Raw genomic sequence first — 16,499 nt, 5'->3', positions numbered from 1 at the left:
TGTCCTCTTCACAGTTGGACGAGCTGGGCCAACAACTGTTACCCTGCGCTCTTATTTGCCTGCTCCTGTGCTTCCTGTTATTTCACAGCAGTGTGACGTAGTCGTGCAGCTGTTTCTGAGCTGATGAAAATACCATCTGGCGAGAATATTTGTACAGTGTCCAAACTTGCTTAAATCGAGCATGTCATTCATTAGCCCAACAGTAACAGAACCTGTTGACAGGCTGTATGATTTATTATTTCACTGTTTACAGAGTTAACAGTAAAGGCTGCTGGGTGGGAGGAGGCGCGCTCCATGAAACCGTGGTGCCGACAAATGTTTGTCTGGCAAGGAAAGTCAAACCTGGTTCAACTTAAACACTGTTGTGTGAAAAAGTGCCTCACCAGAGTGATGATGAGAGACACAATAACAGCTGCAGTTAAAATTGTCCACAGTTGTAAAATCCAGACCTACAAGAATTGCAAGAGCGTGGTGTTTGGTAATATTAAATAAACTTCTTTAGGGTCCATTTTTAATGTTAACATTTGTCATTTTAATGATGTGCCAGGTTAGAGCGATCCAAATGCTCAATTTACAGCATTAGTTCTATGAAGATCCAAGAGAAATTCATACATCTATACATCTTCAACCGCTTTATCCTCCACAAGATGGTCGCTGTGCCAATCTCAGCTGACATACACTGAATAAATGAATATCAAACTGAATCAGGACCTTGTGGATCAGAAAAATTCATTCAGGAAATCTGTAGCAATACCCAGCTATACTGTGCAGGGTTTAATTATTCCACTGCTGTATTCTCATTAATACAGCGACACGACTGTTTAAATTTTAGGCTGAATCCCAACAGAAATATATTTTCCAGTCTATTCGCAATATTGAAAAATAAGTTGTAACTACAGATGAACGTGAGACAATATTGTGGGTGGATGACAAACATAAGAGGCGTGTGATGAACATTTTACAGCAAGTGACAGAGCTGTGAGTAAAACCAGTGTAGGCACGCTGATGACACAGGAGGCTGTAGCTCTGTGTGGGGTCAGTTTCAAAGTGCCTGCCGTAACAACCAACACAGGAGGAAAGAGAAAGGGAAGAGGGAAGCTTAGAGTGTGGCATTGGCACAAAGGATGAAAAAGATGTGGCTTTAAGCAAATCAGAGGGTAATTATAGCTTTTCGATGCTCTTTTTTTAGCGAACACGAATGTCATCGGTCTTACTACAGACAAAGAAAGAAAGAGAAGAAGTCAACCTAAATTGCATGAAAGAAGCGATTTTCCACAATATACTCGTGACACTAATTACAGAGTTGGCAAAACCTCGTCTCACAAAAGATGAGGAAACCTCGCTGTTTGTAATCTCAACGATCTCCTTGATCAAAGCTGGCGTCAGTGCAGCAGAATAATGGGCAGCACTTGAAACACTCACCTCTTCATTATCATGTGATGCCAAGCATGGAGTACCAAGGAGAGCCATTATCAGTCCAGCTTGCTAAAAGTGCAGCTGCTGTTTATCTAACCTCTTTCAGCAGCCTCAACTAGACTTTCTCTTGAGCATGACTTGGATCCTTCCATCATACACAACACAAGACAGACCAGTGACATTGTGAAGAAAAACCACTGAAAAATACCAGTGCATCAACCAGAGATGTGCATTTACACAGGTAACAAACCGGCGAACCTTCTGATAAGGTATTTTAAAGAAATAACAGAGGGTTATTATGTAGTGTATAAATAAGCAACAGCTTATTATTTAGATCATGATGCGTGTTCAAATACGGCTTTTTTTCAGTATCATTCTAAGAATCTTTACTTATGTGGCTTTTCCATGTTGCTCCATCTAACCAACTAACCTAAAACATTATTCATACGTTTACCACGTGTGTTAAACCAAGCATTACACATTTTTTTTTATTGTCGTGTCTTGGAGTGTGTAGACATTTGTACCCTTCTTTTGGCGGCACACTATAAACGAAACAAAACAAAAACATTTGACTCAAAAGAACAGGCAGATTTTATTTCATAGTCATGTGGATGGACGGACATGACTGCTGAATATCTACAGCATAAATCTCCTGTGCTGACTTCAAAGAACTCGCTTCTGTGTTTACTGCCTGTGTTGGCACACTGCAAAGTTTATCATGCCATGTTGCAGACTGAGCACAACATCCCACATATCCAATTTTTAGTTACCACAACCTTCAATGTTTATATTTAGGAAAAATCCACTTGGTTGCTCAGCAGACATTTGAAATGAGGACAGGAAGAGCATGGTGGTTCAAATTCAGGAAAATAAGACTTTAGTTTTAGACAAGGGAAAATAGGTGGTATTTCTTTAAATGTTTGTGTAACCACTAGGGCTGGAATAAAAACTAAACAAAACAGATTTTCCGATTCATGTCAATCTTAATTTGAAAGATCTGGTTAATATATGCCATTTCCTGTATCTTTTGCACAAATCTCATGAGATTTGATCATAACAGTTTCATGTGTGTATGTAGATTTTCTCATGCTATCTGTAATGTGTAGAACCAGAAATACCTCTTACATATTTTAAACAGACATTGCATTGTTTAAACAATGACAACAAATGCTGTCTTTGTTGGCCGAAAACATCTTACTATAATTACATGTTAGCTCATGTCAGCAGCATTTACGTGTTGTTTGGTAAATCCAACATCATGGCGTCACAAGGAACTTAAATGTGTCTGAATGGTGCTTCTTATACGAGAATATACAATCATATGACTCCACTCCTAACTACGTTAAGGCGATGTCAGTGTAGGCAGTCAGGAAGTTTCCATTTTCATTCATGATCCAATCATGCCAAGAGGCACTTAAACAACATGTGCAGTCTCCAAAGTTATGAGGGGAAAAAACCCCGTAACGACTGTAATGAGAGAAACCAGGATCATGGTTTCTGTGGTTACAACCAAGCGAGATTAGGATATTTTCAGGTTTTTGTAATATCAAATAGATCACAATGGCTTTTAAGAACTTGCAAATACACCGTTAATACTATTCTACATCAATATTTGTTCAGTCTAACACAGATTTCCGACAGTCCAATAGGGAATTTGAAGACTCCTCGTCTCAGGTGTGGACATGCTCCTGATAATCTTCAGTGTGGAGCGACTCGCTGCAGCACGGACTACATTTCTGACTGCTGTGTTGCAATGGCAGCATATGAGTCACGGGAACACTGTAGGAGGAAACTAGGCTGTTTGAGGAACCGACTACATGAACACAAATCTATAGCACTGTGGCACATCATTCTTAGAAGGACACCGGGTTGACTGATGTCAGAGAATACCAAAGCTTTCGCTCAGTCTGCAGTTCACAGTGCATTTTGTGACTAAATGCTAATAACATACAGAGGTTGATGGGGAAACTCTAAGCTGAGTGTAGGTGTGAATGGTTGTTTGTATGTTAGCCCTGCGATGTCCAGCGACAGACGTCTCATGCCTATGTAAAGGTCTTGTCATGAATACAAAAATGATAATAAGTGTCCTGATAATCACACTGCACAAGAGTCACTCATTTTCTTACTTACAATAATGTACAGTATGTTGCCATGGAAACAATGACTGCCACAAACATTATGTGAAAAGACTTAATTTTATGGGAATAGCTGGAGAGTCTCAAAATTAGCTTCACAAAAGAAAACAGATTATTTACGTTGTATAATAAAAATGCCAGAGAGAAAGTCATTGGACTCTTGTTCTGGTGTATTGGCTGCCAGCCATTTTCAGAGCAGTGGTCGAATTGATGTCTATAGCAGTCAATGGCAGCCGGTGAGTTAAATTAAGTGGAGAGTTAAGTATAAATACGGAAATGTTCCTCATGTGCCACAACCAGCCTAGAATGACATCTAATAATCCATCCATTTTTGCAAATGCACAGGACGCTACAAGTGATAGTGAGCAGAGATCTGTGTGGTTGTGAATTCATTTTTCTCACCATATTAGTGATCTCTGGGTATGTGGTCTCCACCAGCACCCCTCTGTTGGTAGAAACATAGTCCACAAGCTCGTTGAGCGTCGCCCTCTTTATCTCCTTGCTCTTCAAGTCGGTCACAGAGTCGAAGAAGTCAAAGAGGAGACAACACTGCTGGAGTTTCTGGGAGAACAGTTCCTGCTGCTCTGTGGAGGGGGCATCTGGAATCACACACAAGGGGGAAAATATGCTGGATTAATGCTTATATATTAAGAGTAAAATGCTTTATAGAAGACATTACAACTGTGAGTGTAACCATGTGTGTTATGAGACGCTTGTGCAGACTAAGATGTAAGTTATACATCGTCTTTGACATCACCAACTGATTCAAATCCTGGTTAAGGAAGTCTGAAAGCATCACAGACAGAAAGAATATCTCTAAATATTTTTAAAGATATATAACAACTACAAATCACCACACAATACACCAAAGTATTTTGCCCCACACCAGCAGAGCCGAGTCATTCTAGGCTTCCATTGTAAAGCCTTTTATGGATTAGACGGTGAGAGCTTTCAGGTTGTATTAAAGCTGTCAAACTTGACCCCAGCTAAGCTATGTACAGCATTTGGCAGCCATCCCAGAAATCCATTGACACACTGTACAGTGATGTCCTGTTTCAACTCAGCAGAGGCTCATTGGAGGCTCACAGAGGTCTTTCTGCAACAGGAGTAGGAAGACTTGGCTAATGTGAACTAACTCTCGGACACTTCCCAAACGGGACACCCCAAAGGTGGTGAGGTTACGAAAATACACAAAGCATTCATTACAAATGTTGACATTCAGGTACAGTGGAATTGCTCATTAAAATTGATGAATAAAGTGTACAGCTTGAGGTGGAAACATAATATGGGCTGAAAAAATGTGTTAATTACACTGTTAACGGATTGTTACGATTTCCCATCACTCCCAGTTGAGTCAACTGTGCATGATGTGAAGCAGCTTTTCCTTTCAATAGCTACAGTCATGTTCACCAATTTCTCTAAAATTGATTATATACATTGACAAAAAGAATGAGTTGCTTTGATGTCATGATGAATGTGCAGGTAAACTGAATAGCGCCTTTTAGACAGAATGTTTGACAGTTAGAGGAGAGGAGGGAGAAGTGATTGTGTTGCGGTGTCTTAGTAAGCAACTTTATGCAAGTGATCAGGCATTAGATCATGAAATAGTGTGGCATGGGGACATTGCACAGTCACAGACAGACAGCGAAAAACTTTTCACAGCTAGAGAAAATATTCCAGTGGTGCTGACAGCTTATGCAGTACTTACGCAACAAAATCTATAGTTCAGACAGGCAGCCTGCTGACGCCGACTGAATGTAACATCTGTGTGCAACTACCCCGAGCTGACTTGTTAACACAGTACTCTGTCTTAATGCCAATTTTCCCATAGTATTGAATACTAAGATGATTCCATGCTGAAAGGGCAGACTGGATACCAAACTGAAATAAGAATGGAGGAGGCCATGATGCCTGCAGCATTAATGTTGCTGTCAAGTGGGCAGCTCAATATTTGTTCCCTGTGGAGTGGTATGTGGTGGATTTTTGTGGGGCTAGGTGTCATCTCTTTGGGCAGACATGAATAATTCAAAACGTTCCGTGGTTTGCAGGCAAGAGGAAACCATTTTCAGGGAGTAAATGTGAACAATAAATCAGTTTGCTTGAATGCAACTCTGAGCAAGAAAAGAAATTACATAAATTTCATAAAGGTCAAACTATACATCTATGCTGTGGAGGTATTTACTCTTGTTGGATAATCAATACAGCATTTGTTTACGGCAGGTAAAGCATAAGCAAAACTCCTTTTTTTTGTCGAGAGCAGGTTGGTATATCACGATGGGGATTTATCTTTATCCTCCAGACAAGAACTAGGCGCTTTTAAATACAGTCTGACATGCGGAAGATTTTCTCAATGCGAGGCTATTTTTGGATATTTTTAGATACAGATGCATTAGTGCACAAACTCCTCGGGGTGCTTAGTGAGGGAGGGAGGAGAATATTTCCATTAGGACTGTGAAGCTATGAAAGAGAACAAGGGGAGAAGAAAACATCTGCGAGTAATTCCAATTAATCAGGCTGACAACACTCTACGTGGATTCGGCTAACCCTAACCCACGGCTTTTGAGAATGAGAAAAATAACATTTCACTACCCACCTGAGGAGTTTTATCTTAAAATCACAAAGAACATTAGCAGAGACGAGACTAGAGGTGGGCAATCGCCTAAGATATTATCGGGATTGTTGTTTTAGAGATATGCAAATTGACATTATGGAGTATTTAAATGCAGAAGCCCTCCTTGCTGCAGCAGTGAGCACTAGTGGGCCGACGTGATCACATAAGTCTTTGCTGCACAATTTCCTTTACAACACAGCATTTGAATGTTTACAAAATTCCAAAAAATAATGAGATAGTTCTTATGCATATCATACCCACAACACATTTAATCTCTCAGTATTGTATATTCTGACCACAGTGTTTTACAACAGGCCTTAGGAATCACTTAGGACTATTATCTGGATACAATAACATGCTATTTCATAACCACAGACTGCCATGAGTAAGAAAGTGGTAGCATTAAAAGCTGGGAGACGGATACAGTACAAGATGTATAATTATTCCTTTTAGACCTTTAAATTACACAGTAAACAATTACTAATTATCTGAACTGTCGCTATTGTTGTTGTTACAAGGGGAGCCAAAGGTTGTATCGTTTTTCCAGGTAACCTTTTGAACATCTTGAAAAAGACGTGCCCTAAACTGACAAACAGAGGACGGCTGGTGTCTTACAAACACAGCAAGTACACATTGATTTTGGGTGGCAGCGACAGACAGAAAACAACAGCTATTCTCTTCTGTATTTTAAGAAGACTGCAGCTGTTGTCATGCAGAAACTAAATGTTGCTCAAGCTCATCCGCTGTGATGTTTTCCCAAGACCATTCAAAGCTGGTCTCTAAATTGACCATAGGTCTAAGTGTGTGAGTGAATGGCTGTTCGTGTTGGCCCTTCCATAGACTGGCGTCCTGTCCAGGGTGTACCCTGCAGTACAACCTATGTCAGCTGGGATTGGAACCAGCAGCCCCATGACACATGTGGAGGATAGAGTGGTAGACATATAATGCTGGTTATATTTTATTTCTATTGTAAACACGGTGAAAACCACATTGGTTTGTCACTGGGGAAGAAATACTATGTTGGGATCTGTTAAGTACAGTGTTTGCAGAGCCAGCCATGTTTGGCAGGATGTCACTGTACAATGCTGCTGTTATTCCAACATCCGATAAGTGCGTATTCATTTTGACGAAATGCAACAACTTCTCTTCATGTGTTGACATTTAACTGCCTTTACAAGAATTAATAAAAATGTATTCGGAGCAACCGCTGCGACTGCGATCCATGTTTCAAAAACGCTCAGTCCTGCGTCAACGACTTCAACAATAGTATAAAATTTGAGTTTTATGACGCAAAAACCCTGAAACTGTCCAGATATGTGCTTGTCAACCACAGCAGTGCATCGGACGTCAGAGGAAATGCATTGTGAAATGTTTAATTAACAACAAAAGAGGAAAACAGATTAAAAAAAACAGCAACCAGAGCCTTAAACACAGAACAGCCATTGTTAAGAGTATAAAAGAGATATAAAACATAAGCTTTGGCCCGAGTCTTCACTGGAAGACAGTCCTATAAAAAACAGGAGATGTATGTTAGGAGGAAAGCGTTAGAGAGAACTTCCACTACCACCATTAACAAAACATAAATTACAGGAAAATAAATTGGAAGGGGGGGGAAGTGAAAAGAATATTGTATAATCTATGTTCAAGTGTGTTGTCTGTACATGCAGTATCATAGCTTAAATATATCACATTTATTTTTATCACAACTGAGATGTAAGTTAAGATATTTTGTGTGCAGACACAGAGCACACAGTTGTGCAAAAGGGTTGCGGTTAGGGCTGTCACTTTTTCCAACCATCAAGTTCGAACTAATTTATGACCTATACTTTTTTCAAATAAATTCGAAATAGACACATTGTGACTACATTATGCGTCACCTGTGACTGAGTATAGAAAGAACAGAATTAAAAAGTATGGAAAAGTTAACACACTCAAGTTTAAAATTAAGAAAAAAAACAACTGATGGACTTGGACCCATAACAGATGCCTCAAATTTCTGCACCATCCTGCATTTTTAACAGAATGCAACACTGCACAAGGGTGTGTGTGAAGATAATGGCCGTTATGCAACCGTTTTCCATTTTAAAATAGCATGTTTCATTTCTACATTGATTGATGGATGTGCTGTGCCCAGGGAACATTGCGCTTTGCTGATGCTTGTGACTGCAACCGTGAAGGTGAGTGATGCCTTCGTGGGAAAAAAATTTGGAGGAAAAAAAAGTTTGAAGGTCATTATTTTAAACATTTAACACTACAAAAAGATATAATTCAGAGCTAGGACAAGTTGATAATGTGCAGCTAAGACCTCAGTTTACATTATGATTGCCACTGCTCTGCAACCACAGCATTTCTTTTTTTTTAATACTGAAATGCATTTTCTCCGATCAGTAGTGTCCACATGGATCAATGACCAACATGGGTGTAGAAACACTGGTTGTCCAGACATATGGACAATCAAATATACGACAAACGTATCAAATCATACCCCACAAAAGCTTGCCACGTGAAAACCACTTCACGCCAATTTCTGCCCTTTTCATGCTGTCAACATTTCATAGAACTATAGCCAAGCAGAAAGACACCAAAACAAACTGAGGGAAACTATGCAGGTCAGACGACCTCTAAATAGTGAGAAAGTTAGTCCTGCAGGCATCACATGGTACACAGACACAGGAGTTTAGGCAGACTTCCTCACATTAGGAAACTTTAAATGTGCTTGTGTAACCTGTCCAATAGAACAGATTCTTACATGAAAAGGTAATTACATTTGCAGCTCAATGTCTCCGGCTAAAACAAATATTCAAATATTGTGACTGGTTCAGAAGCAGCACTAATAGATTTTTCCAAGGACACGACCAGCTCTGTAACTCAATACTGACACCCCGGTTATGGTTTAATTAAGGACTGAGGTTTAGATTTGCAGCCTGCACATTATGCAAAGGAGACATTTGGGTTGAATGTATTGCACTCATTTCACCGATCATATTGATGAAGCACTTTCAAAAACAATACAGATGGCAAAAGTGATGTGTGGAAACATTAAAAAGCCTCGATATTGTGTAGAATATGGCCAAGGGCATACTGTAGCTGCTGAACTGGATGTGCTTTGATTTAGCCTGCTGTCCATCTTTGTTTAGAGAAATCTTTTAATTTGACTGCTGAGAAAAAATGTCACTCCACTATCTACATTTCTATGTAGAAAGGTAGGGACGGGGTACATGGAAAGATGTTAGACACCAATATTTGCTTTCTTTGTGCCCCTGCTCATCTGAGATCATCAGGTCAACCTATTAAACACAATCTGAAGTAAGACAACCAGCAAACAAGTGCAATCTATTAGCCGATTGGTTAAAATGATCTACTATTTTGATCAACACTTGATAGTGTCAAATCGTAGTGCAGAAACTGTCCAATTTCAGCCTCTGAAATGGGAAGATGTTTTGTTTTTGGAGTGTTTGAATCATTTAAAGATGGAAACAGTCAACCAGACTTTGTTGAGCCAAACATGAAAGGGAATAAGAGTCCTCAGAAGGTTTGCCATTTTAATTTTTATATGTTTGTTCTATGAATGGTAATACATGCCTTTTGGGCAACCACTAAGGCTGGTTAACTTGCATTACTCTGGGAATTACTCTGAAACTTGATCATGTGCTACAGTTGTTGAGAAAGATGAACGTCAGATGATCTGGCCAAAGAAGGTCACTGCAGCAAATTTCTTTATCCATCTTGGCTAATAGATTTCAACAAGTCCAACTCTATATTCATGTTACCAGCTCATTAATCCCCAACAGTCCAGCAAGGGCACGTTCACACTATTCCTCTTTTCTCACTGTCAGCAGTTACCGGGACATTTAAAAGAAGAAGCACCAATGTCAAATAACCTGTTGGTTTCAGGTTCTCTAAGGTGACACTGATGTTTATCCTGAGCCATTTGATATAGAAAGATAAATATTTAGGTTTGGATCAATTGCATCAGTCAATTAAGACACATAATAACACCATAAATAAGTGAATTGAAAAAAGGAATTGAAATAATAGTGATTCTACAAGTTAATGATATATCAATCACACAAAACATAAGGCACATGCTTTGTCAAAGTACAAGCACGCATACACTCATTGACAGAATGTCTCATTGCATTTATGGACACACATGACATGACACAAGTAATGACATTATGATCCAAAAACTTTGTAGATAATAATATAGCAACAATCTCACCTTTCGGTAATCTATTAAAAATGATATATTCAGTTTATGAAAAAGACAATTACACATCTTTCCAACACCCAGCCCTGGTTTAAGTTGGTCATTATATGAGCAGGGAACCACGACTAAGTCTTTACTATAAATAGGTAAATGCAAATGCTAACCTGTCAGAAGCCACGCATTTATGACAGTGACAAAACAAACACAGAACACCAGCTCAGTCCAACACAAAAGGTTTATCCCTTTCATCATTGATTTGCCCTCAGCTGACAGACTGCATGGAAACACTGTGCAACTCTTGTCAATCAATAGGCAAATATTGGATGCAGAGTAAAAAAAAAAACAGAAAAACAAATTAAGGTGGCTAAAACGTAACAGAAAAATTGCAATATGTTAAAATGCATAAAAGACATGCTGAATTTCATATCTGTTAAATTAATAGATCCAAGAGATCGGTTGCCTTTACTGATGAGAGAAAGAAAGAGAGCCCTGTCTTTTAGATGCATGTGTGGGAACCAATCACAGAATTTCAAAGCAATGCTCCTCATTGACTGATACCGTGAACGTATGAACTATATTTAGGCTATTGACAAAAATACACCACTGGCCAAACATGTGCTTAGATCTGGTTAGAAATCACGACTCAGCTCAAAATATCACTCCTGAGACAGAAATATCCAAATAAAAGAAGCAGGCTGCATTTGGAAAGTAAAATGCTTCCCTGGCTTGCTCTCAAGGCTTATGGCTGCCATGGCAACAATGTTGGGTCTCTGAGTGACTCATCTTTTCAGTGTCTATCACCCAACAGTAGCTATAAGCACTCGAACCTCTCCACTGCAGGAGGGATGAAGAATCTCTGCAGTGTATCTTTGAGGACCTGAAACATGCCCGGCTGTACAGATTTCTTTTCTTAGTCATGTTACTCTAGGAATAAACCCATGTAAGGATACTTGATTTAATATAAAAGGGCTATGGTCAATTACTTCTTATTTCCTGGCTTTTTTAACTGTGTTAATAAAGTCCAACACTGCGAGCAGATAAAAACAATACCAGTACCACCATTTTGTTTTGTTTCATACACTTACACACACGGACAGCGATGCCAGAGCATGCAACCTGTTTGTTAGCACATATTTGCAGATAAAAACAATACCAGTACCACCATTTTGTTTTGTTTCATACACTTACACATATGGGGAGAGATGCCGGAGCATGCAACCTGTTTGTTAGCACATATTTGTGTGAACTGTGATTATACTACAGACACGACAGATGGTGAGTGAATTTAAACAAGTTGGAATAATTATGACTGGTCCTGCAAACATCCTACGGGTTCAAATGAAGGCGGTAACAGGATTTTACTATTTAAGGACTCACACTTATTAAACAAATAATACACAGTGAATATACAATAAATGAAAGATCCAAAATATATATAGAAAGTTTGGCATCCATGACAATGGAGAGCTTAATGCACTGACGAAACAGCCGCAGAATAAATCAACAAGTGGACTTGAAATCAAGACTGTGTTATCAACAAACATTACCTTAGCTCTGTAGTTATATAAATGGCTAACATGATAACACTAAATCCTGACATTCAATGCACTATGTCAAGGCGTGACAAGGTATGCCTGATAGCCAGCCCAATCACTGGTTAATAAAGTTGTGTGCGTGTGAGAGAGAAACAGTGGGGTTAGAAGGGGTTAAGTGAATCAATACCCCGAGTATTGTTCTATAATGAAGGACAAACATAACATCACAGATATTTCATATAATTACTAGCAATATAATTATAGTTTTCACAGTCCAGTTTATTAGTAGGAAATTTGTGGTATGGCTCATTAAAAGCCTTTTCCTACATGGTGCCAATAACGGTCTCATACATCGATGACATCAGCTCACATAAGAATCTAAAAAAAAGAAAAGAAAAAGTGATCAATCCGGTATTTTAAAATTGAATGACAGCAGTGAAACCGACTTGTTTGTGGCGGGTTTTGTTTTCAGCATTCGAGAAGTTGCATCATGCTGAAAAGCTCCAACTACTTGACCAGGCAGGTTTCTGCTTTTTCCCAAATAACATCACCACTGCTGACAAACTGTTGAGACTTGTCTACAGTACATGGGTAAGCAAATTTAAGTCCAGTCAACATAAGTGTTGTGCACCACCTTCATACTCTGGAAATTCTCAACAGTTCTGACAACTATAAATAGCATTATGCTCTCAATAAATGATTGTTTTATACACTGTAATACTGCATATTAGTTGGCCAAAACTACAATTCAATAGTTCCATTCACCTGTATTATTATAGCTTATAGCACAATCCAAGATGGTTGCTGCGCTTGAGAAATTGCTTGTGAAAACATGCTAAAGTAAACACTGGAAATACTCACACTGTTGTGCATGGAACTTAAATAAACACAGTTGTATGCAGGCTCAGGAGTGTCCCATTTAACTGCAGGCTACAGGAACACACAAAGCAGGTATCTAGTCGGGTGCGTGCTTAGAGTGTCACATCACCGGTTCTTGAAAATGCTTAATTCACTTTTAATTTGATTGTTTTTTTTGTATGACATGGCCTTCATTTTGATCCCTCTATATTTCGGGGTTGGAGACAAAATGTGTCCATGTCCAGAAACATCAACATCTGCCAAAATACTCAAAAACCATGTCTGCGTTAGTTCCGGCTTCAGTGGGAGTCTCCAGGACACACAAGGTGAAAACAATAACACTGCTGCTGCCAGGGCCAGTAATACCTGAGGTATTTCTCCTTTTATAAAGAGCAGCACTACACTTGACAGGTAAGGAACAGACTCCTTGATAAAAGGTCACATGCCATACTTAACCTGACCTTCACCCCACATGTCTACCTCCACCTACAACAGAGTTCTGCATCAACTCACAACAGACTCTCTAAAATTAATACAGGCTACCCATATTGTGCATGCATCACTTAATGCATTTTTGCTGTCTCTTATACAATGTCCCCAAAACAAACGCCAACCACTGATCATTTCAAAAGAATCCATCTCATGTGATTCTAATGTTTTCATTTTGTGAAAATACAACTTTGGACCCCAACATGCAGTGTAGTTACAATTTATACCAGCAAATGGCACACATTGGCCAAAAGCATTATGTAATTAGCAGGAGAAGAAGTAAACGAAGCTAGATGAAGCAGCACCTTCACCGGGACGTACCGTCACAACTCAGACAGAACAGTGCAGCTACAGCCATGATGCTACTTCTAGTGGATCACTACTTTTGAAATGCATTTTAACAGTTCTGAATCAGACACAACTGTGACAAACTCTGTGACAAATTGTTAAATTATGTTTAAAAATTCTAAATAAAAAAAAGATGCATGGAATGTGCAACCCTAATTGTGACTAAACTTTAGTAATGGCTTTGGATCAAGCAGCTTGTTACCATCAGGTTCCTAACAAGCACACATTCATGCAGAAATTATTTGGCTGGTGCATGGGAATAAATTGACCCGAGTCAAGCCAGCTTCATGCTTCTTCAATGATATGTCCCAGCCATTCTGCCCCTGGCACAGGATTTGAGTGATACTTCAGCATGTTTGCACTGGAAATGGTTGGCAACATTAAACCATATAAACTTGTCAAGCAGAAGAGAAAGGGATTGCCCCACATATCCTTAACTTGTTCAACAATGTCAGTTTGTTAACTTATTGTCACTCAGTTGTCTGTCGAATGTCCTTGTTGTGTCTTCTTTAACACAATTAAAGTTACACAGTGAGCAAAAAACAAAAAGTCAAATTCCCTGTATGTGGTACTCCTTGGCCAATAAAGCAGATTCTGATTGTATTTATTTTAAGCAGTCTATATCACCATCATCCTACAAGAGGAAAAACACAGCAGTCGGGAGTTCTGTCAACCATTTCCCAAATAATTTTCCCATTCACCTGAATACAAACGAGGTATCTCACTGATTGGGTCAAATGGGAATGCGTTTGTTTGTTTTTTAATGCAAAAACTGTAGATCAAGATTATTCTGGTTGTGCTGCTACATGTCAATTCAGCTCCAGGCTGCTCAAGAGAAGCTAATTTGCATCTGAGCACAAATCCACTATTGTAGACAGCTGTGCAACTTTTTTATTATTCCCTGTGTAACACCTAACAGAGTGAAATGTTTGAAGATGTGTTCACAATTGTAGAGTGAGTTTGACTATGGTTGGTTTGTGCACAGATAATATAGGTTTTATTGCACATTATAATAAACAGCTCCCACTATAAGCCGATCGTGGTAAATTATTTATTTATTTATTATTATCATTATTTTACCATCACTTGTAATGGGGAAAAGTGTTAATATATTCCATAAGTGATTTAACAGTGTTGCATCTTTCCAGTCATGCACATATACCGTATACTATATAAAGCTGATGTAGTCTTCCATTTATCAAGGTGAATCTAACAGGGAAATTATAGTTCACCGAATAGCCACTAGGAGGCGGTAACAATGTTTGCAAAAAGAATCACGTTTGAGAAAAAAAAATCTCAATTTAATTACATATGGAAATATTTTCCTGAGCAGTTTGTCTCAATAGCACAAGATGTCGATTTTGAAAATGACGGTCACATTTAGGGGAAAATGGACGATAAACCACAGTATGAATGGACTGAGACGGTTTCCTGCCTCGTGTGACCTGCATACAGTATAATTCTGAAACTGCTTTCACGTGTTTACCGCACTTGTTGCTGATCCAGCGGGACACATCGTACACAGGTAATACTGACAGACTTGCCTATTTTAAGCGGCAGACCCCTTCATCCTCTTACTGTACCTTTGAGCTGTGGCAGCGGTGAAAGCTCCACCGGAACGCTGTGGGTGCGGTACTGAGAAGAGCCTTGGGATCTCCTCTGTCTCTGGGCCTTCCTCATGGACTTTCGCGTGAACCCGTCCACTTTCTCGGATGCAGAGATGGCCGACATTTTGACGCATGAACTGACGGGCGGACTTCGCACAAGCAATGGTATTATTCCTCTGGGCAGACTGCAAGGTTTCCGCTTCACCTCGGCAAAAAAGTGGGAAAATCAAACGGCACGGCTTGAAGCTTATCCAGCTGTAGTGTTAATTCGTATTAGTCGACATGTCATTCGGGGTTACACTGCTGCATCATGATGGGAAAATATCCTTAAAACACGAACTAAAAAGCCTAACAACGCATGGCATTTCCTGTAGCAGCAAACGGCAGACTGAAACGATCCGAGTTTCTAAATTTACGACAGTTCCTGATGCTTCATTGTGTTTGCAAATGGTCCACCTGTTGTAAAACGCACGAAAGACATTGTCATCAAAAGTTACCTCAAGCACCCGCAGGAGCAAACTGCTAAGATGCTAACTGCTGCACCTAGCTAGCTGGCTGGAATTAGCTTACGCTAATGTACGTCACTGGAACAGTTTGCACCGCTTTTCAGAGGGGGGAGAAGTTACGGAGTAAAAAATGCCCCGCCGTGTGAAGATATTTCTTCGTAGAAACGTATCGTGCGAGTCTTCAAGTTTTGTGTTTTTTTTTAATCCCAGCAACACTTCCGGTGAGTGTGTTTTCACAAGAACTATCCGCGATCGATGGAGTTCAAAAATGGCTCGACGGCTGAATCGCATTTACAGCACTAAAAAGTTAGCCCGGTGACCCGGTTTTAACTGGAAATCCTCCCTGGCTTTAATGCGCAGCCTCAGTCTCCACCAGTCGTCCTCAAAGACAACAAACTGGCGGACGTCGCGCTGAAAATGCAGACATGTAACTCCCTGTGCCGCCGATCTGTCGCTTCTCTTCGGCTGTTGGTGGTGGACCACAGAGCCTGACAGGCAGACGTCACTGACTGACAGCTGCGCCGGCCAATGGCAGTGCGAGAATCAAACGCTGGAAACTTCTCAACTAATCGTTGGCCAGAGAAAGAGAGGGGCGGGTGAACACGTGACGTGGGAAAACAAATAGGTGACTTGGAGCAGTTGAATGAGGAGTGGCAGCTGTGGTTTCTTTTATCTGCACCAATATTAACACCTCGTACGTTCTCGTTGCGGAAGATATACAGTACAATCACACTTTTTGAACCAATCCAGTAATTTTGTATCATATCCACCTTCTGTCATTTCA

The 16,499-nt window shown here is 39.8% G+C and overlaps 1 protein-coding gene across 1 annotated transcript in view; it reads right to left on the bottom strand.

Moving 5' to 3' along the window:
* ppp2r5a (protein phosphatase 2, regulatory subunit B', alpha isoform) overlaps nt 1-16,219 on the bottom strand; it is a 28,713-nt gene extending 12,494 nt beyond the window's left edge. Inside the window, exons 1-2 of the mRNA XM_058612744.1 lie at nt 15,186-16,219; nt 3,954-4,150 (exon numbers count right to left, since the gene is read on the bottom strand). Coding sequence (XP_058468727.1) covers nt 3,954-4,150; nt 15,186-15,333 — 345 coding nt within the window. The 5' untranslated portion in view covers nt 15,334-16,219. The remainder of the gene's footprint in view (nt 1-3,953; nt 4,151-15,185) is intronic.
* Nucleotides 16,220-16,499: the final 280 nt, after the last annotated feature.

This window comes from Solea solea, chromosome 17 (genome assembly GCF_958295425.1).
Source record: "Solea solea chromosome 17, fSolSol10.1, whole genome shotgun sequence".
In the NCBI taxonomy this organism is placed as follows: Eukaryota; Metazoa; Chordata; class Actinopteri; order Pleuronectiformes; family Soleidae; genus Solea; species Solea solea.
Note: the sequence above shows the minus strand (reverse complement) of the source record. Positions and strands in the feature narration are given on the sequence as shown.